The sequence below is a fragment of the Alexandromys fortis genome, unplaced genomic scaffold (assembly GCF_014885135.2).
Source record: "Alexandromys fortis isolate MF-2015 unplaced genomic scaffold, M_Fortis_MF-2015_v1.1 scaffold_140, whole genome shotgun sequence".
NCBI classification, from domain to species: Eukaryota; Metazoa; Chordata; class Mammalia; order Rodentia; family Cricetidae; genus Alexandromys; species Alexandromys fortis.
The window spans coordinates 381,779-405,566 of record NW_026068048.1 but is presented as its reverse complement, the minus strand read 5'-3'; the positions used below and the strand labels follow the sequence as shown (position 1 = coordinate 405,566).

The window sequence follows — 23,788 nt, the reverse complement described above, 5'->3', positions numbered from 1 at the left end:
CACGACCCGTGTGGGCCTCAGTAGCTTGCCATAGGCGCCCTTTGCATAAAAGCAGTCAAGAGGCTTCCATTTTGGAAGGCCACCAGGAAAAATAACAGAAGGCAAGGGTTTTAGCGTGGCTGCCACAGTAGCTGTGAGTCAAAAGTGGAAATTGACAAAAGAGCTCTCTTGTGGTATTTTGTTTAAGATAAGGTCTGGTTATATAGCCTCAGACTTCTGGTCCCAGTTCCAGCCTCCTACATGTTGGGATTAAGAGGGTGCACCACTACACCCAAATGATTTACTTTTATTTATTTTATTATTGAGACCGGCTCTCACTCCGTAGCCCTGGAACTCGCTGCAGACCAGGCTAGCTGTTTTAGGATGTACAAGGACGCTCCGCCTCCCCAGCGCTGAAATTAAAGACCGAAACACTAGACCCGGGCCCAAGGTATTTATTTATTTGTTTATTATTGCATTTTAAGCTGTAATGAAGATTTTGGAAGGGTTATGGAGTTCAAAAATGCGAAGACTGGAGACCCCCACCCTGAGTCTGCCTCCACACCCTCCTCCAGCAAAGACCCAGACACTTAATTTACTAATCTAAACCGCGGAGTCATCGCGTCTGCAGACAGAAAATGGGTAAAAGACAGAAAACCCTAACACCCCCTCCCAAGAACGTGTCTGCGGTGGGTCTGGGCAACCCTAAGCATCCTTTGCCGAAAGCTCCCTCAGCACCCAGACAGCTTATAAAGATTTACCCACCAAATCCCCACTTGTTCCCACCTAGACTCCGGGGGCGGATTCTGGACTTGAACTTGAATCTTCTCGGCGCAGAACACGGGGGTTCGTGCCTACTATCCCCTCCTTTTTACAGGTGAGAAAACAAGAGGCTGCGTCGAGGTTGAGCAACTGCGCCTAGGGCGTCGGGCTCACAAACGCCATTGTCACCAGGACCTTTAGAGCTTCTGTTTTCCAGAATGCCCAGCGGGGGTCTAGAGGGAAGTCCCGGGTTTGGGAAGCTGGGAGGAGTTGAGAGGAAAGTGTTGCAGGCCGGACAGAAAAGGCTGAAAACCCCCGAAGTCGCGGCCTCCCGTGGGGCTGATGACGGGTGTCTGTCACCCCCGGGGCTCCGCAGCTGGAGCGGTGGGACGCCTGGGGACAGCGCAGCCTTACCTGTCCCGGCGCGCACCTGCTGTCTGGCTCGGAGGTGACAGTGTCCCATACTTTTCTGGGTCCCCCTTTTTGCGCCCCACCCTAAGGGGGGCGGGAGGGTGGGCGTGGGGTGCCAGGGACCGGCCGGACCTGTGGGACCCGGGGCTCTGGCTGTCCGGGGAGCCCGTCACCTGAGGCAGCCGGCTCTTCCGGGGCTGGGACACCTGTGGGCGGCGGGAGCTTGTGTCCCTGCAAGCTCATAAATACTGCAGCACATCGGTTGGCCGAGAGGACCGTGAGGGCAGCTCGTGCGCCCCTGAGGGTGAGCCGGTGTCCCTTCCCCGATTGCGTCCCCCACGCCCCACCTCCGGTCAGGTGGAGGGTGTCTCCAGACCCCATGCACCCTCCCAGGTCCCGAGGGCAGGTGGACCGAACCTCAGAACTGGCCAGAAAGCTGGAGAGAAAACGGGGTTCAGGCACATGCAGGTTTAGGGCCGGGAAGGCAGCTGGGGTGAGGATGGAGGGCGGGAGGAGTGGGGCCTGAAGGCAGGATGGTGTGCTGGGGAGAGGAAAGCGAGGAGGCCGCTTAAGGCAGGGGGAGTTAATGAGCAGCTTGGGAGTAGAGTGGAAGCTATCGGGTCCTGAAGAATAAAGTGCAAATCTGAGGATGGATGCTAAGAATTGGGTCGATAGATTGCTAAGGAAGGCTGAGATGTTAGGGACGGAGTTGTCAAAGGTGTCTGACCTCCAGGCCCCCAGAAGCTGGGGTTGCTAAAGTTAGCCCGAGGGTACGTTGAGGATGGCTCTCAAAACACCCTGCCCCAGCCACCCGGCCCCCTCCCAGTAGCTGGAGCCCGGGCCGGAAGGGTTCAAACCCCAACTGCATCTCATGCTAGCCGTGCCTCTGAGTCACCTGGTTGCTCAGTTTCCTATATGTGACAGGGTTGGTGATGACTGCGGCCACCACCTCTTAGGAATGCTGCGAAGCCTCCCGGTGTTAATCTATGCAAAGTGCTGAGCAGCGAGCCCAGGAGACCTCAGTAATTATTCTCTCTCTCTAGCACCTGCTTCACCACTCCCCTCAGAGACGTCTCAGTCATTCCGTCTCCCTCCCCCACGGACACCTTGACTGAGGGACGGACACAGACGGCCCTGCCTGGCATCTCTCCATTTCCTCTGTGACCGGAACCCACCAACGGAATCTGATCGGGTCCCTGCGTTTGACTCTGCCCCCTCTTCTTTCCCCCCCTACCATGAGCCCCTTTTTTGGGTGCTGGTTCTACTACTGTCTGTTCCTCCTTTTCTCCCTGGGAGTCCTGGGAGCTCCAGAATATCCTCGTGCCACCCCGGAGCAAGTCCACCTGTCCTACCCAGGTAAGTGTCCCTGATCTCTCACCTCATTCTGCCTCTCCTTCGTCAGCTCTGGGGTTCCCTGTGGGTGAAGGGCTCAGGAATCTCTGTCGAAGCCCAGGCTGGTGATTTGCCCTTCGGAGCCTCTGTGATGTGCCTCTGTGAAATGGGACTTCAGCAGGCTCGTGTGGGGAGGGATGATGGTGTGAACCCATCAATAGCCGAGCTCTCTGGAGAGCTGTCCTTGCTCACCGCCTCGCTGTCTTACTCCATGGCCTGGCATGTTGCCACGCTGAGTTCTGAAATGCATTGTGGAAGAAACCAGTAAATGAATGAAGGGGACCTAGGTCTCCCTGGGTCCCTTCTTTCTCCAACCCTCTTCTCGTCTTTCTGTGGTGGGGGTTGTCATTTGTTCTCTGTGGAGTCACTTGACTGAGCTCTGGGTGGAACGGAGACTCTCTCACCTGACTTTGTCTTAGTTATAACAACAGGAGTGACTGCCAGCCTTGGGGAACCGATGCATGCAAGGGGTTTCCTTTAGGTGTGCCTTGCTTTGTTTCGATTTTTAAAGCAAGATAGTGGGTTTCGCGACATTTTCTTTAGGATTTGTCTTTTACTACATGTGTTTCTTTACTTTGTGTGTGTGGATGTGTATATGTGTGTGGGTGTGTCTCTGTCATGTATGTGTCCCTCTCATGTGTATTGGTGAGTGTGCCCCTGCTGTGTGTGTGTATGTGTGTGTATTGGTGAGTGTGCCCCTGCTGTGTGTGTATGTGTGTGTATTGGTGAGTGTGCCCCTGCTGTGTGTGTATGTGTGTGTAATGGTGAGTGTGCCCCTGCTGTGTGTGTGTATATGTTTTGCACACGCATCAGAGAACCACTCTCAGGAGGGCTTTCTCTGCTCCCACCATGGGAATCCCAGGATTGAACTCGGGTCATCAGGTACAGCAACAAGGACCTCTATCCACTGAGCAATCCGGTCAGGGCCAGGACTTTTTCAGTTTCTATGTTAGCTTCCTCCCCCTCTATTCCCTCTCCTGTCCCTCCTCCCTCTCTCTCACTGCTCCTCCTCAAATAATCTCCTTTCTGCTTTCATACAGGCATACACACGTGCATATGTGGTTGGTCAGTTTAGAGCCTTCCTATGAGAGAGAACGTGGACTGTTTGTCCTCTTTGTCTCCATCGTTCTCTCCTGCCCCTCTCTTTTAGACGGCTTCCTCTCCCTTGTAGTCTCTCTTCTACCTTTGTGGGTTAAGATTTTACACACACACACACACACACATACACACATATACACACATACACGTGCACTTAACTCTGGATTCCACGTGTAAGGGAAATCGTGACCTCTCTCTTTTCTTATGGTTTCACCATACAGCTCAGACTTGCTTTGAACTCACACTCCTCCTGCCTCAGCATCCCAAGAGCTGAACTCAGAGGTGTGCACAACCATACCTGGCTTATGTGATATGTGTGTGTTTGTGCGTGTGTGTGATGTGCATATAATCTCACATCTCCATACTTATCATATTAAAAATTAAGATTCAGGCCAAGCAGATTAGTACACTCTTCTCATTCCAGCACCCGGGAGACAGAGGAACACGAGTCTCTGAGTTTGAGGCCAGCCTGGTCAACATAGGAGGTTCCAAGCCACCTAGGGCTACACAGTGAGACCCTATCTTTAAAAAAAAAAGGAAAAAAGAAAGAAAGAGAAAACCCAGCGAGGTATAGTGTCGCTCTCCCAGGGCCCCGAACTCAGGAGGAGGAAGCGGGAGGAGCGGTTCATGGTCATCCTCTGCCACTCAGCGTGCAGAAGGCTCAGCTAGACTGGACGACAGGGCATCCTGTCCATAAAAAGAAAAAAGGGAGAGAGAAGGGAGTAAGGGGGAGTGGGAGGGAAGGGAAACTGAGAGCTTGGGTCGAAATTGATAACGGAGCCGCTGCCAGGCACACATGACGGTGTGGGGCTCATTCCCAACAGTGCCAAAACAAAACTCCATAAAAAGTAAGCAGTAACAAGGACCTCTTCTGTAAATGTCATTTTTACTGAATGAGAACTATATTCACTAACTATATTAAGTCAGTGAAAATGCTGTGGTTTTACACAAATTTTTAAAAAAAATCCTACGTTTTATTTATTTATCACTTAGCGTGTGTGTGGCAGTCAGAGAACCCCTGAGTCGTTTCTCTCCTTCTACCACGTGGCCTTGGCTTGGTGGCAGCCCCTTTACCCACGGAACCATCTCAAAAGCCCATATTTTTAAATCATCGAGTTATAAAAATTTTTATTGCCGAGTGTGTGTCTGTATATGCACACGCAGCAAGGCTTGTGTGGAGGTCAGTGACAGGAATATTACTGACTTCGTGGTTCCAAACCTCCCTTTTTAAACATTCTGGATTTCCTGCTGTGTGCACACAGGTGGAGGTCAGAGGGCCTGTGGCTTGTAGGGTTGCCAGTTTGGTGGCAGCTGCCTTTACGCACGGGTCTATCTCAGCAGCCCTTACATGTCTGTAATGTTAGTCTGAGTAGATGTGGGGTTCTCCTGGATTACTTCCTGTTCAGCCTGTCTGGATCGGCCGCTCTGGCTGCTGAGAGGGAGGAAGTGAACTCTCAGCGATGGGAAGAAGCAGAGGACAAGAACTTGACGCAGTTGGGGTAACTGTGGCTCCTTTTCTTCAAAACTACCCCAAAATGTAATATGATTGCTTCTTGTTGGTCAAAAATTTAAGGCTTTGCCAGGTGGTGGTGGTGCATGTCTTTAATCCCAGCACTCAGGAGGCAGAGGCAGGAGGATCTCTATGAGTTTGAGGCCAGCCTGGTCTACAGAGCAAGTTCCAGGATAGCCAGGGCTACAGAGAGAAACCCTGTCTCAAAAAATAAAAAACAACAAAAACAAAACACGAATGTGAAGCTTTTACATTTGAAGTGTGTTGAGACTTCGGGAGGAGTTCTAAGGCAGTACAGTCAACTAGGCCTGGTTGCACTGGTCTGCAATTGCAGTATTCTGCAGGATGAGGCAGGAGGATGCTGAGTTCAAGATCAGCCTGGACTTGTCTCTGAAATAATAATAGTATTTAACCCTAGCACTCAGGAGGCAGAGTGAATTCCAGAACGACCAAGGCTGCACAGTGAGAGTCTGCCTCTAAAACAAAATGAAAACACAAAACAACAACAACAACAATAATAATAAGTGGAGACTTGCTGAGGTAGAGTTTGGTTGTAGGTCATACAACCTAGAATAATGTTAATACTAACAGAGTTCAATTTAATGCTTTTATTTCCTTTTTCTTTTTGAGGTTAGTGAGTTTTTTTCTTTCAAAAATTGGGCATGCTATATTTTGTGGGCATACTATACCCTGATTTATTTATTTATTTATTTATTTATTTATTTATTTATTTATTGTTGTTTTGAGACAGTGTCACTATGAAGCCCTGGCTGGTCTGCAAATCACTCTGTAGACCAGGCTGGCCTTGAACTCACAGAGACTCCCCTGCCTCTGCCCACCAGGTGCATGATGAAAGGCGTGTACCATGATCCTGGATGATTTCCTCATTTTTTTAATAGTTTATTTTTTACTTTTATGAGTGTGGATATTTTGCCTGTATGTCTGTGCACCACTGTGTGTACCTGGTGCACGTGCAGGCCAGAAGAGGGCGTCCGATCCCTCTAGGACTGGAGTTACATGTGGTAGTGAGCCCACATGTGAGGGCTGGGAACTGAACCCAGGTCCTCTGGAAGAGTAGCCGGTTCTCTTAGGCACTGAGCATTGCTCCAAGCCTCTGATGTTCTCTGATATCTTTTTGTTGGTGGTGGTTTGGGGACAGGGTCTCCTGCAGGTTAGACTATCCTTGAATCTCTATGTAGCCTAGAAAGATAACATAAATAACAGTGGTAGGATTATTAAAAACTGAAATTTGAGGGGACTGACGAGATGTCTCAGTGGTTGAGAGCACTGGCTGTTCTTTCAGAGGACCCGGGTCAGTTCTCAGCACCCATGTGGCAGCTCACACACATCTGTAACTCCAGTTCCAGAGGATCCAATGCCTTCTTCTTACCTCCATGGGTAGCAAGCAGGCGTGCGGAACACAGATGTACATGCAGGTAAACACCAATACATGCAAAATAAGTCTCAAAAAGAAAAGTGTTAATTGGAAGTTGACAGCTAAGATATTGCCGCATTGGTAGAACACTTGCTTGATTTGCACAGAGCCCAGGGCTCACTCCCCAGCCCAATAAAAAGGAAGGAAATAAAAGGAAAGTGGAACCAAGCAGGGTCACGTGTGCCTGCAGTCCCAACTCTCTGGGAGGTCTAGGCAGGAGGAATGCTGACCTCACCGACACGAAATCCATCTAGACCACAATGAAACCCGTGTGAAAAGAAAGGACAAACTAGGCGTGGTGACACTGTGAGTTCCAGCCCACCCAATGTCACCATGTAAGATGCTATCCCTAACAAAGCAATGTAGAAACAAACTAAACAATGGAATGGACACACTGGCACGTCTGGACAAACTACAGACCTCACGCAAATGTCCCCAAGGTCACCACTGATTTTACTGCAGGATCTCACCCTGGGCTTGGGGGAAGGTGCAGCTTTAGCCTCCCGCTGTGCTTTGGATCTGTAGCCCAGGCTGGCCTCAAACTAGGAAACCTCCTGCCTCAGGTTCCCTGGTTCTGGAATCGCTGGGATGCGACCCCAGCCGCCAGCACCTAAGTCTTTCTCTTTTGTGACCTTTGTGTTTTCTGAGAGTCGGTCAGTGGTTTTGTGAAGCATCGCTCTTCCAGGTCTCTTCGCTGTTGTTCCAAGGGTGTGTTAGAGAAGACCGCGGCTGTGGCTTCGGGTCTCTCTCTCGGCACGTGGCACTGGAGGGTCCATGGTGTAGAGAGGCTTTATTACAGCCGCCGCTGCTGGTGCTGACCCTGATTCGCTGGCTGCTTAAGCAGATGCCTGCTGGGTCTATCCACTGTAGATCCTTTATTCTTTGCTTTGTAGCTAATGAATAGCTTGGGGAGAGATTGCTCAAGAAGAAGCAAGTCCTGTTGCTCCACAAATTTTCACCCACTAGTTTGTTTTAGCATTCATCAGTGGCTCCTAACTGCAGTAATTCTTAGTGTTGTGCTTGCCTAATTGGGAGTTTTTAATTTTCTTATTCCCTCTTTCCATATATATACATGTAAAAAAATGCTCTTTTGTGTGAGTACATATGAATTGCAGCCTCCCACCCACTAGGCAAAGATTGGGGGATTCTAGGCAGGGGCTCTACCACTGAGCCATGCTACTGCCCCTCATGGGGGAGAGTGGATTCTAGCCATGACCCCAGCTATTGCTTCCCATCTAATTAAAATTTAGTGTTAGGAAGAGCTGTCCCTCCCTCTTGCCTACTTCATTTATGTATTCAATGATTTCTTTCCATGCCAGACTTGTGAATATTTTTTCATTCTCTGGGTAGAAATTTGGTACTATCATTGCTTATTGCTCTTCTCTGGGTCCCAGATTTGGTCTCTTGGAATTTTCATGGCTTGGGAGTAGTGGTGGGGGTAGTATAGTAAGTCTGTGGAACTTGCCTAGTATGTCTCAAGCTCTGAGCTCTCCTGTGCCTGAAAAGAAAATCCTTTTTCCTGTGTAAGAGGCCTGATTGACCAAGTGACTGCGCTTGCTCTTGCGTGGTCAGCTTACTGCTAGCCTCCTCAATCCGTTAGGACGCTGCTTCCCATGCACTCCCCCACCTCCCCACTCCCTTCAGTGTGTTGACGTCACTCATCGTGCAAGATAGCCACGAGCTTGTGGTACTTTCCTCTCACATCTGGCTGATTTTAATGTTCTCTAAAGTTTTGTGCATTTATGAGTGTGTGTGTGTGTGTGTGTGTGTGTGTGTGTGTGTGTGTGTGTACCATATGTATGCAGTACTCTTGGAAGCCAGAAGAGAGTGCTGGATCCCCTGAACTCGTACTCACTGATAGCTGTGAGCCACTGTCTGGATATTAGAAACTGAACCCAGGTCCTCTGCAAGAGCAGCCAGTGCTCTTAACCACTGAGCCATTTCTCCAACCTCAGGAATTTTAGTGTGTGTGTGTGTGTGTGTGTGTCTCTGTGTGTGTGTATGTCTGTGTGTTCATGCATGAGAGAGAGAGAGAGGAGGTGAGAATTAGAGGCCAACTTTAAAGAACCTGACCTATGATATAAGAAGCCATTTACTCTAGAGCCAAGCATGGTGACTCACTCCTATTATCCCAGCTGAGGCAGGAGGATGACTGCAGGTTCAAGGCCATTCTGGGCTACCTAAGCAGTTCCAAGCTAACCTGGGATACAGTATGAGATCCTGTCCCTCCCTGCAGGCCTGCCCTATAGCTGGCCTTTTTTCCCACTCCCCCACTTTATTACTTAGCTGGCCTCCAGATACCTGTCCGGAGCTCTCAGATGACCTCATGACCTCGCAATGTTGGCTGCAGGCTAGCACACACTGAAAAGAATAGGGACATTGACTCAGCCTGTAAATCTCATTGTTGCGAGTTCTTTGCCTAAGGTTGTCTCTCCTGTTCACTAAAGATGACTACCTGGGCATTCTCAGGATGCCAGACCCGAGGTCACCCACAAAGCACAAGGCTGTGGTGTTTGCACAGAACCCCAGCACACAGTAAGTCACCTGTGACTCAGTGCTTAGCACAGTCTTCTGGAAAGTAGCTATTGTGCTGCCGCGTTTCTTGTTTGCTTTGTCTTCTTCCTAATTAGTTTATATTAATCACACATCAGAAGCTTCGTAATGACATTTTCTCTTCTCTATTTATTTGCTTAAGTTTTGCTTTTTTTTTGTCTTTTGTTTTTGTTTGTTTGTTCGAGACAGGGTTTCTCTGTGTAGCCCTGGCTGTCCTGATACTCACTCTGTAGACAAGGCTGGTCTTGAACTCACCTAGATTTGTCTGCTTCTTCCTCAAGGGCTAAGATTAAAGGTGTGTGCCACCATTGCCTGGCCCATTTTTGTACAGGTGTATAATGTATTTCAGTGTATATTTCTGTATGTGTATATAATGGATATGGGTTACATTCACCTAACCCCTCACCCTCTCTTATTCCATCCCCCACCTCCATTGGTCTCTTTCCTCTTCCAATTAGACCCTTCTCCTACTTTAAAGTCTTTTGTGCACGAGTAGGCACGTGTGTGCGTGCGTGAGTGCATGTACACACATGTGTGCATACGTGTGCATGCATGTGTGCACACATGCACATGATTGTGTGCATGCATGTGAGTGTATGTGTGTGTGCTTGCATGCGTGTGCACATGCATGTGTGTGTGTATGCATGGGAGTGTATATGTGTGTGTGTGTCCAACTCTGTGAGTTTCCTTGGGGTTGCTTACAGGAGCATGGGTGAATGGCTATTCATAGGAGCATGAGCCACACCACAGCAAAATAAATCCTTAGGGAAGGGCTGGGCTTGTGTGTTCCTCCCTCTTTCGAGTTTAATTTTTTTTTTAAAACAGAGCCTTGCTATGAAGCCCAGGTTAGCTCAGAATTCCTCATGTATCCCAGGCTGGCCAAGAAGTTCCAGTTCTCTGGCCTCAGTCTCCGGATGCTGCGCCTGTGGTGCTGGGGATGGAACCCAGGGCTTTGAGCACGCCAGGAAGGCGCTCTACACACTGAGCCACATCCCCAGGCCCGCGCCCGGAAATTGGACTTTATTATTTTATTTTATGTGTATGGGTGCTTTGGCTGCATATTTGTCTGTGAATCATATACACGTCTGGTGTCCTCCGAGACCAGAAGAGGGCATCAGATCCCTGGGAACTGGAGTTACAGATGGTTGTGAACAGATTTGGTGCTGGGAAGTGAATCCAGGTCCTCTGGAAGAGCAGCCAACCTCTCCACGTTCCCCAAATAGTCTTAAAATATTCGTATAAATTTATTTATTATTTAGTTTATGTGGGAGGTAGGCACAACTATGCCATAGCACACATGTAGAGGTCAAAGGTCTTTTTTTTCTTTTTCTTTTTAAGACTACGTCTCACTATCCTGCCCTGGATGATCACTATGTAGACCACGCTGTCATCAACCCACAGACATCTGCCTGTGGCTATTTTAACCCTCTCTTACGGTTAAAAAGCACCCGGCTCAGAGGACAACTTTTGGAAGCCACATGTGTCTTGGGGATGACCTCGGGTCACAATGGTTGAGCAGTTTTGACATTCCTTTTTCTCCCCGGAGCATTTTCAACCCATAGGTGATTGAATTCCAGGACCTGTAACCTAGGATGCACCTTGCCGATTGTATTTGTATATCCATGCTTCCTCACAATCTTGGAGGATAGATAACCCTATTCTGTTTCACATACGGGAAACGGAGGCTTGGGGAGGCGAAGCCACTCTCACTGGAAGCCCAGCTCGGCAATAACTGAGGGCGTGGACTGATTGCTAAAAGCCCCCCTCTTCCTGCTTGATAGCCTTCCCCAGGCTCCATTCTGATCTCTCTCTCCCCAGATGAGCCGGGCTCCATGACTGTGACCTGGACCACGTGGGCTCCAGCGCGGTCGGAGGTGCAGTTCGGCATGCACCTGTCTGGGCCGCTCCCATTCCGTGCCCATGGCACCGCCAGCACCTTCGTGGATGGGGGCATTCTGCGGCGCAAGCTCTACATCCACCGCGTGACGCTTCGGAAGCTGCTGCCCGGGGCCCAGTATGGTGAGAGGGTTGTCGGTGGGCAAGAGGGAGGTATGTCCTAGAAGCTACCAGAGACCTGTAGCTGAAGCTGGGCTGGTGGCTCATCTGCCACGCGTGTGAGACCCTGGGATATGATTCTAGGTGTGATAACACAAGCCTTTGATCCCAGCACTTGGAAGAAGGCAAGAAGATTAGAAATTCTCATCCTGGGCTACATAGACAGCTGGAGACTAGCCTGGGCTACCTGAGATGTTGTCAGGTAGCCCAGGCTAGTTTTCATCATTAATAATAATAGTAATGATGATGGCAGCGATGTCCCTGTGTTTCCCTCCCTCTCCAGGGCTTGAGGGTGAGGTCTGCTGGAAAGGTCCTGCTCCCTGCCTCCACAGCTGACAGAGGTCTGGTTTTTTTCTTCCCTCAGTTTACCGTTGCGGCAGCGCTCAGGGCTGGAGCCGGCGGTTTCGCTTCACAGCCTTGAAGAGAGGGGTCCACTGGAGCCCCCGCCTGGCTGTGTTTGGGGATATGGGCGCTGACAACGCCAGGGCCCTGCCCAGACTGCGGAGAGACACCCAGCAGGGCATGTTTGACGCGGTGCTCCATGTGGGTGAGGCACCGGCGAGGGTGCACTGGGAGGCTGGCGGCCTGGGTGCCTATCAGTCCAGTGCTGGGATGGGCTGGGGACCGCTGGGGTGCTTCAGAAGGGCCGTGGCTGGGGGCTGAAGGTGGGGCCCGAGGCTGACCCCAGATATGAGGTCCGAGGTTAAGACCTCAGCTCTGGTCCATACCGATTCCAGCTCTGATTTCCTATTTTTTTTTATTGTTATTGTTATGAGAGGTAAGGCTCATTCAGAATACACAGAAATGTTATTATAAAATAAGATGAATAGGCATGGTAGCACATGTCTATAATCCCAGCAGTGAAGGGGCTGAAGCAGGAGGGTTACCCAGAATTCAAAGCCAGTCTGAACAGCTTAGTGAGGCTTGGTTTAAAAAAAAAAAAAAAAGCAAGGGTTGGGGATGTGGTTCAGTGGTAGAGCCTTCACCTAGAATCCCCCAGTGAGGGGCTGGGGTGTGGCTCAGTGGTAGAGCCCCTACCTAGAATCCCCCAGTGAGGGGCCGGTAAATATAGAGCACTTGCCTGGTGTCCAGAAGATCCTGGGGTCAATCCCTAGTGATAATAAAGGAAATAGTTTGCTTGCTAAAAATCAGCATCAAACCAGGCCCAGCTGTGTCATGGGAGCCAACAAGATGCAGAATTGGGAGCTGTGTCTGCTCATACATGAGAAGGTCCTAGGCCGGGATCAGGACCCACAAGGTCTTGATCCTAGAGGAAGCAGAGCCTGGGCCTCACTCTCTCCCATTCCCGACTACCCTCCAGGAGACTTTGCCTACAACATGGACCAGGACAATGCTCGCGTTGGGGACAGATTCATGCGGCTCATCGAACCGGTCGCTGCCAGCCTGCCATACATGACATGCCCTGGAAATCACGAACAACGCTAGTGAGTGTGGTGGGCAAAAGCCAGACTAGAGAAACCAGCTGTGTCCTTCTCGGAGTCTCTCTTAAGTTCCTCATGCTGCAGGGGCCTCATCTTGGTAGAGAAAGAAGAGACAAAGAAAGGGTGGGCTGGGAGCCACACTCTGGCCGGGAAGTTGGGAGGCGGAGGCTGCTGAATCCAGGTTCTTACCCCTTGCTCTTTATAATTCCTTTTTCCCAGCAATTTCTCTAACTACAAGGCTCGCTTTAGTATGCCAGGGGACAATGAAGGCTTATGGTACAGGTAATATGGAGAGTTTTTGGGTGTGCATGTGGACTGACCCCCCTGAAGGATGGGTGGCACAGACTTCCAATCTCTGACCCTTGTCTTTTGACCCCTGCAGCTGGGACCTGGGTCCTGCTCATATAATCTCCTTCTCCACTGAGGTGTATTTCTTTCTCCACTATGGCCGCCACCTGGTGGAGAGGCAGTTCCGTTGGCTGGAGAATGACCTCCAGGTAGGCCCGGGTCCAAGCCCCTTCTGGCCTCTCAGCCCCTATGGCTGTCCTTCACTCAGGCCTCTTTCCTCTAGAAAGCCAATAGGAACCGGGTAGCCCGACCATGGATCATCACCATGGGGCATCGGCCTATGTACTGCTCCAATGCCGATCTGGATGACTGCACAAGACATGAAAGCCGGGTGAGGTCCCTTCCCTGGGTGGCGGTGATACTTGGAGGGAGGACGGGCCTCCTCACCTCCCCGCTCATCCCAACAGGTCCGCAAAGGCCTCCAAGGCAAGCTGTTCGGGCTAGAGGACCTTTTCCATAAATATGGTGAGAGACCCTGGGGAGTCCCCGGCCCTACCTCTGTCCACCCAGGAGCCTGAACATCACTCTTCCTGTCTTAGGTGTAGATCTGGAGTTCTGGGCTCATGAACACTCCTACGAACGGCTCTGGCCAATTTACAACTACCAGGTGAGGCCCAAGGAGGACGCAGGACCAGACGCTTGGTGTTCATGTGGTCAAACACTCACCAGGTCCTGGCCAGTTGTGACCCACCGCCCACCTTGTCCTTTCCTCCAGGTGTTTAACGGCAGCCTGGAGAAGCCCTATACGAATCCCCGAGGCCCGGTTCACATCATCACAGGATCTGCGGTGAGCAGGTGGGAAGGGACTAGTTTAGACTAGTTTAGACAGGGTGGTGGCGGCCACCACTGCATTCTGACTGGGTGCTGCTGATGGTATATATTCGTCACACAGATGGGGACGTGGAGGCCAGGGTAGGATACATGATGGTCACAGGTAGGTAAACCGCAATTGTTGGAAGTCCTGACTGGTGGTATGTGCTTGTGACACCAGCATTCCAGATGCTGGAGCCAGAGGACTGTCCTAAGTGCAAGATCCGTGAGTTCTAGACCAGCCTGGGCTACAGCACAAGACCTTATCTCAAAAGGCAAAAAAGAGCCTGAGCAATTATTGGTACTTGCTGCCAAACCTGATGACCTGAGTTCAAGTCCCAGGGTCCACATGTGGAAAGAGAATCTAACACACACACACACACACACACACACACACACACACACACACACACACACTGAATATGCTGAATAACTGTAATTTTAAAATAATAACAATAAGACAACCAAAACCACAGAGCAAAGCCAGCCATCACGGAGCAGCCTACACTCTTAGCACTTGGGAAGTGGAAGCAGGAGAATCAGGAGTTTGGGGTCATCCTTGGCTACATGAGGCCCTGGACAAACAGCTCTCGGAGAGTACCAGAGTTCAGTTCCCAGCACCCACACCAGGCAGCTGTGAGCTGACTGAGACAGATACACACAACAAACAAACAGTTCGTCTAGGGTTCATTCACAGTGAAGTTACCATGCTTCTCTTTCTTTCTCTCCATGTAACTCAGGCTAGCCTTGAGCCCTAGACCCTGGTTTAATTCACTAATTAATCTTGAGACCAGCTCATAGAGTCTAGGCTGATCTCAAACTTGAGATCTGGTTACTGTATGGTTTAAATTGACCTTGAACTTTTTTAAAAAATATTTATTTATTTATTATGTATACAATATTCTGTGTGCATGTATGTCTGCAGGCCAGAGGAGGGCACCAGACCTCATTACAGATGGTTGTGAGCCACCATGTGGTTGCTGGGAATTGAACTCAGGACCTTTGGAAGAGCAGGCAATGCTCTTAACCACTGAGCCATCTCTCCAGCCTGACCTTGAACTTTTAAAATTAATATTTTATTTATTATTTTATTTGACGTATATGGGTGTTTTGCCTGCATGTATGTATGTTCACCATGTGCATGCAATGTCTGGGGAGACTGAAAGAGGGTGTCCTAGCTCTAGAACAAGAGTTACAGATGGTTGTGAGCTGCCATGTGGGTGCTGGGAGCCAAACCCAGGTTCTCTGCAAGAGCAGCTAATGATCCTAACTACCAAGTTACCTTTCCAGCCCCTGACCTCGAACTTTTGATCTTGTGCTGGGGTTAGAAGGCATGAATCACCATGTAAGGTTTTGTGTTGTGCTGGGGATTGAGTTTAGAGGCTGTGCATGCTGGGCAAGCATTCTCTCAGCTGAGCTACAGTTCATTTAATTTCCTTTTGTTGTTGTTGTTGTTACTGTTGGCACTGTTTATTTTTGTGTCGGGGTGCAGGGTTCACATCTGGAAGTGAGAGACAACATCCTAGAGTGGATCTCTCCTACCCTGTGGGTTGCCAGGGTTGGATGGCAAGAGCCTTTATCTGCTGAGCTGTTTTACCAGCTCCCAGCTTGTTTTATGTTATTGTTGCTTTGTTTTTTAGGACAGGTTTTCTTTCTTTCTTTCTTTCTTTCTTTCTTTCTTTCTTTCTTTCTTTTAGATTTATTTATTTATTATATATACAACATTCTGCCTATGTATGCTCACACACCAGAAGAGGGCGCCAGATCTCATTACAGATGATTGTGAGTCACTATGTGGTTGCTGGGAATTGAACTCAGGACCTCTGGAAGAGCAGCCAGTGCTCTTAACCACTGAGCCATCTCTCCAGCCCCAGGCCAGGTTTTCTCTGTGTAGTCCTGGCTGTGCTGAAACTCACTCTGCAGACCAGGCTGGTCTTGAACTTAGAGATCCGCCTTCCTCTGCCTCCTAAGCCCTGAGACTGAATGCACCACCACTGCCCTGCCCCCATGTATTTTTGAGACAGCATCTATGTAATCCAGGCTGCTTTGGTTGTCTGACTACACAGACCAGACTAGCCTTGAGCTTTGGGATCCTCCTGTCTCCCACATGCAGGGACTGATTTGTAGCCTCCCAGCCCGTGGAGGCCGCCAAGCCCTGGCAGGATGTGTCCCCGTGTGCTGTGCTATCTCACTGTCTGTCTTCCACAGGGCTGTGAAGAGCTGCTGACTCCCTTTACCATAAAAGCCAGACCGTGGAGCGCCTTGCGTGTGAAGGAGTACGGGTACACGCGGATGCACATCCTTAACGGCACCCACATGCACATCCAGCAGGTGTCTGATGACCAGGTCTGTCAGGCGTGGGTTACAAGCTGCACAGCCTGGTCCAGGGTATGTGGGAGCTGAGTGGTTAAGACCTTGGGCTCAAAAGTAAATCAAGCTGGTCATGGTAGTGCACCCCTTTAATCACAGGGCTTGAGAGGCAGAGGCAGGCACATCTCTGAGTTCAAGCCCAGCCCAGTCTACAAAGCAAATCCCAAGGCAGCCAGGGCTGCACAGAAAAATACTGTCTGGAAAACAAACAAACAAAAATGTAAATCAATACACTGGGTGTGGTGAGGTATCCCATCACTTGAGGGACTGCGGCAGAAGAATTAGGGCCATGGCTCCTTGTTACAGCCCCTGCCTAGAATTCCCCAGTGAGGGGCTGGGGTGTGGCTCAGTGGTAGAGCCCCTGCCTAGAATCCCCCAGTGAGGAGCTAGAGTGTGGTTCAGTGGTAGAGCCCCTGCTTAGAATCCCCCAGTGAGGGGCTGGGGTGTGTGGTTCAGTGGTAGAGCCCCTGCCTAGAATTCCCCAGTGAGGGGCTGGGGTGTGTGGCTCAGTGGTAGAGCCCCTGCTTAGAATCCCCCGGTGAGGGGCTAGGGGTGCTCAGCAATAGAGCACCTGGTTAATGTGAAAGGCCTCAGGTTCAATCTCTAGTTCTGAAAAGAACAACAAAACATAAATTAAAATAAAAACATAAAGAGTTGGGAGGTTGAAGCAATAGGACCTAAATTTCAAGGCCAGTTGGGCTACATAGGGTAACCATGAGCTCAGAAGAGAAAAAAATATATATACACTAAAATTGGAAGCCTGAGTTCAAATCCTGCCTGTGCTTCCTACCAGCCATGAGACCCTGAATAACTTCTCTGACCTCTGTGGTCTTCAGTTTTCAAATCCGGGGTCTACCACAGTCTCTGGTTCACAGGGTGCCCTGGCTGTGTAACAACACCCATAACGTACCGAGAGCCTAACCTGGCAGTGGGAAGTTAGATAAGGGTTAGTCACTCGAAACAGAAGAGAAAACAGGTGGCTGATGGGAGTGAGGAGGATGTGTGTGTGGTGGACCTGAAGCATCATGGTCCGGTTTATTTCTGCCTCTAGTCCCAGGCCTGGCTTTTATGTGGGCACGCGAGATCTGAACCGTGTGGCAAGATCTTTAGACCCTGAGCCATTTCTCATCCACTCCTCATGGTGGTTTTAAAATCGTTACAAGCTAGGTGGGGTGGTGTACTTGCAAGGCAGGAGGATCAGAACACAAATTCAAGACCAGCATGGGCTTCCATTACCTCAGAAAGAATAGAACAAAACACCAAACAAAAATAAAAATTAGAGTTTAGTGAGCACTGCTGTGTCGGGCATGGGATTGGACTGTCTTATACTGAGTGTAAGCAACTTACCCCTCACGGGGATTCCCACAGGGACAGGATTCTTTCCCTTTCTAGAGAGGGAAAGCGCTTTTCCCAGGGTTACACAGATTCCAGATAGCAGAGCTCTAATCTCACCCACAGACCACATTTTCAGCACACACGGTGATCATTTACCAAGCTGTGAACGTCGGTGTGTCCTGTGTGCCCTCGTCTCTGTCACCGTGGCCCTGTAGCTATCCTATCCTAGAGTTCTTGCTACAGCCGCTGAGCAACGAGACAAGTGCTTAGGGCAGCATGGACACTGGATACCTGGAGTACAGACTCTTGGTGACATAGTCCAGGCGAGCTGGGCATGCAGCTCAGTATAGAGCAATTGCCTAGCAAACGTGACGTCCTAGGTTTGATCCTCAGCTCGGCATAAATGTTGGCTCAGTCCTGTAAATCCAGCACTTAAGATAGAGTAGGAGACATTCAAAGTCAAACTCAGTGGGCCTTGTGACTGGAAACCCTATCTCAAACAAAACTGAAAACCAACCAAACAAACAACCAAAATACTAGTCACTAGAGATAACACCTTACTACTGCCTCAGGCAGGAGGTTAAGACGGTGTGTTCTTACACAGCCCAGGCTGACCTGGGACAGATCCTCCTGCCTTTGCCTCCCAAGTGCTGGCATTTCTGGTGTGTACCACACAACACCCTTGGCTTAGTCATGACTTTTCAAATGAGGGAAACTGAGGCTCAGAGAGCTGTTGGAACTCGTCCAAGGTCATCAAGCCTTTGAGGCAGCGGTGGGATTTGAACCCCAACCACCTGGCCCTGCAGGCCAGACTTCCCTTCCTCACTGTCTCCTGATCTCACTTCCTTTCTGATCTCCACAGGATGGGAAGATTGTGGACGACTTCTGGATAGTTAGACCTTTGCTTGGCCGGATGATGTACCACTAAGACCATGGCTTCCCATACAAAGACACGTTGCTGCCATGACCAGGCATTACCCTGGCCTAGGCGGGGAGTCAGGGCAGGACCCCACTCCCCCCCCCCCCATCCAGAACCCTGAGGGTGCAGCCCTGACAGAGGCCAGACGGCTCTAGCCTCCTGGAGAGGTGGGGCCCAGACTGCTTGGAGTGGGAGGGCAGGTACGTGGGCACCAGCAGGGCTGCCTTGTTAACATGGCTCTGCCCTCCTGCATCGCTCTGACAGGGCAGGGGACCCATGGACCTCAGAATAAAGAGGCTTACCGTCATGGCTCCCTGGACTCAAACTTCCACTTGGGCCACCTCTCCACTTGCCCTCACCGGAAGGGTGTCCTGTGCTGGGACCAGCAAGGCGGACACACCCTCGTGAAGGAGTTGCCAGCAGGGTTACACTCTGTCTTCCCACTCTGACTTGCGTGTGGTCCCTGGCTTGGCCCGTGATGTGCTGCTTAATGTCCTCTTGTGCGTCAGTTTCCCAGCCAGCGCTATCTTCTCCAGGTGTAGAGAAAAGGCTAAGACTGTTGGCTCCCCCATGGCACAGCTGAGGAGACTCAGGAGCACACAGATCTGCTACTTTCTCCCCTCGATGCCCCCCTCTTTTTATTTGTCCTTTTACGAATCCCACCTAAATTCATTGAGCATCTATCACGCGACAGGAATGGAACAAGACAGATCTCTCCCCTCGCAGCGTGGACACGGACTTGAACAGCTTACAAGGGATAAGTGCTCAGGAGGGGAAAGAGGAATGGTGTCAGTTTTCAGGGAGATGGGTGACCTTTGGACTAGAGCTGTTGATAAGGGACACAGGTAAGGCAGGAAGGACATCCCAGGCAGAGACGCCGCCAGCGCAAAGGCCCTGAGGCAGATCACCATTTCCCCAGAGACTGTGGAGGCTGCTGTGGCTGTCACCCTATAATGAAGGAGAGAGGGGAAGAGGACAGAGCAGTGACAGAGCCTTGTGGGCCACAGTGAGGACTTTGGATGGAGCCATGGACAGTCTAGACTGACCTCAGCAGATTCCTGCCATGTGGATCACCTCCAGCTATTCTTCCCTTGTGCTGAGTGGTTCATTTCTCAGGGCTTAGCCTCAGTGGCCTGTCACCCAGTGGATCTTGGCCTCAGTGGTCTGTCATCCAGTTGAAGACTCGTGGATCTTGGCCTCAGTGGCCTGTCACTCAGTCAAAGGCTCATGAATCTTAGCTTCAGTGGCCTGCTCCCTGTTGGAGGCCTGTGGATCTTGGCTTCAGTGGCCTGCCCCCTGTCAAAGGCCTATGGATCTTGACCTCAGTGGCCTGTCACCCAGTTGAAGGCTCGTGGATCTTGGCCTCAGTGGCCTGTCACCCAGTTGAAGGCCTGTGGATCTTGGCCTCAGTGGCCTGTCACCCAGTTGAAGGCTCGTGGATCTTGGCCTCAGTGGCCTGTCACCCACTTGAAGGCTCACGAAACATGTCAAGCACTTTCCCTATGCAAAGCTGATGCGCTCACTGTCTGGGCTTTCTGAGTTCACTCTCTGAAGTGTCTCCTCCCCAGGGTGCTTTTAGACAGGTCCTCCACGTAGTCCAGGCTGGTCCTCAACTTAAAGTGTCTGAGCCTGTCTAAGGATGTCCTTGAACTTCTAATCCTCCTGCCTCCACCTCCCAACTGCTGGAATTCTAGGTGTGCACCACCAGGCCTGACTCAGGGTTGACATCTTCCATCTTAGGCTTCCTTCCTATTGTCCCCTCCTCATAGCCTTCTCTGACGAGTCCCCCTTGAGGCCAGATCTCTGGGCTCCATAATTGCTTCAGTCCCCAATGCCTACACTGTCTGCCTCGATCATCAGTCATTGTCTGTCTCCTGGCTGGGGACTCTGTGATGGTGACACTGGACTCTATCACCTCCATCTAATCCTTCCGGGTTAGACTGGAGTCCTGGGTGTCCCCTGTGCCCAGCGCGGCCCATTTCAGGCCACTGCCATCCTGGGATGGGTGTCTATTGGACTGTCCATGCTAAGGAGGACAGGGTCCAGTGTGGCCCAGCACAACACAGGCCTATAAGGATATCACATGCCAAGCTCTGACCTGGCCGTGTCGGAGACAGCAATGAATCAAGCAGAGGATCCAGGTCGCCGGGCCCGAATGATGCATAGGGAGAGGATGCTGAGCAGTGAAGGCGTGTCATGAAGGGCCAGCTCAGGCTGTGGGGGTGCCCCAGGATGCCACTGTGGACTGAAACTGAAGATCCCACGGAATGGGCACGTTCTGGGCCAAGCAGTGGACATGCCTGGCAGGGAGAGTCCACAGAGGACAAAGGCCCACAGCCAGGCAGCACCAGGGGCCCAAGCCCAGCTTTGCCACTTCTTGTGTGATGGCTGCAAGTCACAGGGCCTTTGTGACCGTCTCTTCATCTGTATGTGGGGGAGGAGAGCTGTAGGGAGCAGCCCTGCGTGGCACAGAAAGCTCATCAGCACCCTGTGTTTTCTCCTCCCCTCCCTCTTCTCCCCTCCCTTCCTATCTCACTTTCCTTCCTTTCAACTCCAAATCCTATTTCTTCCTCCATATCCAGCCGCTGACACACACCCTGGGATCCATTCTTTGTCATGGCAAGTGACATATTTCCTTCTCCCCAGACTGGCCTTGATCTAGTGCTCTTGCCTCGGCCTCTCTGAGCTGGAGTTACAGGGAAGCACCTTTATTCCTGGCTGCCTTTTTTTGGTTTTTATTTTTTTTTATCTTATGTGTGTATTTTCCTTACATATGTATCTATACACTGTGTACATTTTTGGTGCCCATTGAAGCTACCCCATTGGACTCCCCTGAGACTAGAGTTACAGCTGATTGTCCGTCACCACATGGGTGCTGGGAACCAAGCCCGAGTCCTCTGCAAGAGCAGCCAGTGTGCTCAACTGCTGAGCCAACTCTCCAGTCCCCTAGCTGCCCTTTTAATTTTTTTTTTTTGTTTGTTTGTTTTTGAGACAGGGTTTCTTTGTGTAGCCCTAGCTGTCCTGGAACTCTCTCTGTAGACCAGGCTGGCCTTGAACTCCTCCCTCTGCTTCCTAAGAGCTGGGATTAAAAGTGCACGCGCGCGTGCACGCGCACACACACACACACACACACTCGCACGCGCGCGCGCGCGCGCGCACACACACACACACACACACACACACACACACACCCTCCCGCTGCCTCCACCACCACCACCACAGGCCTTGATTTTGTTTTACGTTTCAGTTTGCTGGCACAGAGTCTCACTATATAGCCCAGGCTGACCCTAATTAAGTACTGGTGTGACGGGCCACACTGCCACGCCCCTCCTAGGATACACAGGTCTTAACATTTACCATGTAGATACACATTTTTTAAACTGTTCTTTGTCATCTTCAAAATCTGACCTCTGGGAACCTCAAGGATTTCTTGGATTCTGGAGCCCCGCCCCCCCCCAGCCCAGGTCACCCGTCCATAGTTAGCTACCACCCAGGGCCAACTCTAGAGCACAGGAAGAAGGAAACCAGAAAGGAAGCTTCCTCATCCAGCCCAGCATATCCCTCCAGAATCTCACACACAATCGCCAGGCCTCTGCTTCAGGTGACTCACAGAAAGGCCAGCCATGAGAGCCACAGCGTGGTGAGAGGGAGGCCCACGTGCACGAGGCCACTGCCACATCTGGTCCATGTGCCCTGCGTGGGAAACTCAGGCGCTTCGGAAGGACTCGCCGAGCACAGAAATGTTCTCTGAGTCCCAGGAGGGTTTCTGACCTGTTTTCCCAGCCCGCTGAAATGAACATGGCCGCGTCACCATCTCTACTGTGCCGTCTTTTCATTTTTAGAAAAACGCTTTTTCTTGGGGGATGGTTTTCCAGGCAAACTGGAAAGATAAAAGAGTTCCCACAGGAGCCTCGCGCCCAGCTCTCTTTTATGATTAAAATCTCATATGATAGTACATTTGTTTTTTGGTTTCATTGTTTGGTGGTTTGGGAGCTTCGTTCAAAAGATTTATTTTTATTTTCTGCGTATGAGTGTTTTGCTTGTGTGTGCGTGTCTGTGCACTGCATGCACGCAGATCTTCGAGAACTAGAACCAGTTGTGAGCTGCCAAAGGGGGTACTGGGAATTGAACCCAGTTCCTCTGGAAGAGCAACTTAACAACTGAGCCATCTTTTTAATTTTTGATTATCATTTTTTTTCTTTATTTCTGGAGAATGTCACGGGCATTTAGATGGGGATTAAATTGATTCTGTTGATTATTTATTTATTTATTTATTTATTTGAGACAAGGTTTTTCTGTGTAGCTTTGAAGCCTGTCCTGGAACTAGCTCTTGTTAACCAGGCTGGCCTTGAACTCACAGAGATCAGCCTGCCTCTGCCTCTGTTCCCTGAGTACTGGGATTAAAGGCGTGTGTTATTATCGCCCAGATAGATTGGTCACATTTAAAGCAGCAGTGAACTGTGTCTAGTTCTAGCTCCGTAGTAATATTAAAAAGAATTTGTGTAAAAAAGATATGCCCATGAATGTGGCTATGTGTGTAAGTGCTGTAAGCTGTTGACCACGGAGCCAGCACTGCAGCGCCTGCCCTCCACCTCTCCCCGTGGCCCCACACATCACTTTTATATATTTTATTTTTTATGTTTGTCTGTGCAAGTGAATGCTGAGTGTGTGAGCAGGTGAGGAGGTCAGAATGGGGCATCAAGATTCCCTGAAGCGGGAGTCATTGTGAGCTGCACGGACAGAGGTGCTGGGAACCAAACTGGGGTCCTCTGTAACAACAGTATGCCTTCATAACCGCTGGGCCATCTCTCTAGCCCCAAGCGGGCCACTCTTAGCCAGAAACAGCATTTGCATCTCCTCCCTCGAAATCAATGAGCTGGAGCTAACGAAACACCCATCCGTCATACACACATAGCAGTGTTCAGCAGCATAGACTTCGCAACCCCCTTCATCTCTTGGCCTTCTTTTCCTGTGAGGTTGTGACATAATGAGAGAAGGGGCAAGGGCATTGGTAGTTGACCACCTGCACTTCACACTCCAGGAGGTGGTCTGATAACCAACATAGCACCTAAGTGGCCGGCCAGTGTGCCCAGCTGGCATGGATGGATAGACTGGGTGGAAGGATGGTGCCCTTCCTATGGACTGATGGTTATAAATAGAAAAAGGAAGCCTGGTGCATGACTCATGGCTGCAATGCGGAGGCAGGAGGATCATGCGTTCTAGGTTGAGGCTATGTGAGATTCATGGTTCTGTTTCTCGTGTAGCTCAAGCTTGCCTCAAAATCCACTATACAGCTGAGGGCGGACTTGAACATTTGATCCTCCTGCCTCCATTTCCTTAGTGTTGAGATTAGAGGGGAGTGCCCCCCC

General features: G+C 50.5%; 1 protein-coding gene across 2 annotated transcripts; it reads left to right on the top strand.

Annotated features, from left to right (window-relative positions):
- The first annotated feature begins 1,386 nt into the window (after positions 1-1,386).
- Acp7 (acid phosphatase 7, tartrate resistant (putative)) lies at positions 1,387-22,118 on the top strand. Of its 2 annotated transcripts, XM_050119237.1 has the most exons (13): positions 1,387-1,456; positions 2,196-2,508; positions 10,959-11,159; positions 11,560-11,742; positions 12,517-12,640; positions 12,857-12,919; positions 13,020-13,134; positions 13,209-13,316; positions 13,393-13,450; positions 13,525-13,592; positions 13,701-13,772; positions 16,004-16,141; positions 18,363-22,118. In XM_050119237.1, exons 2-13 carry the CDS (start codon positions 2,388-2,390, stop codon positions 18,426-18,428), a joined length of 1,317 nt encoding a protein of 438 aa, XP_049975194.1. In that variant the 5' UTR covers positions 1,387-1,456; positions 2,196-2,387; the 3' UTR covers positions 18,429-22,118. The 2 variants fall into 2 exon arrangements, with proteins under 2 accessions (XP_049975194.1, XP_049975195.1); XM_050119238.1 differs by lacking the exon at positions 1,387-1,456 and having other exon boundaries at positions 2,171-2,508.
- Positions 22,119-23,788: the final 1,670 nt, after the last annotated feature.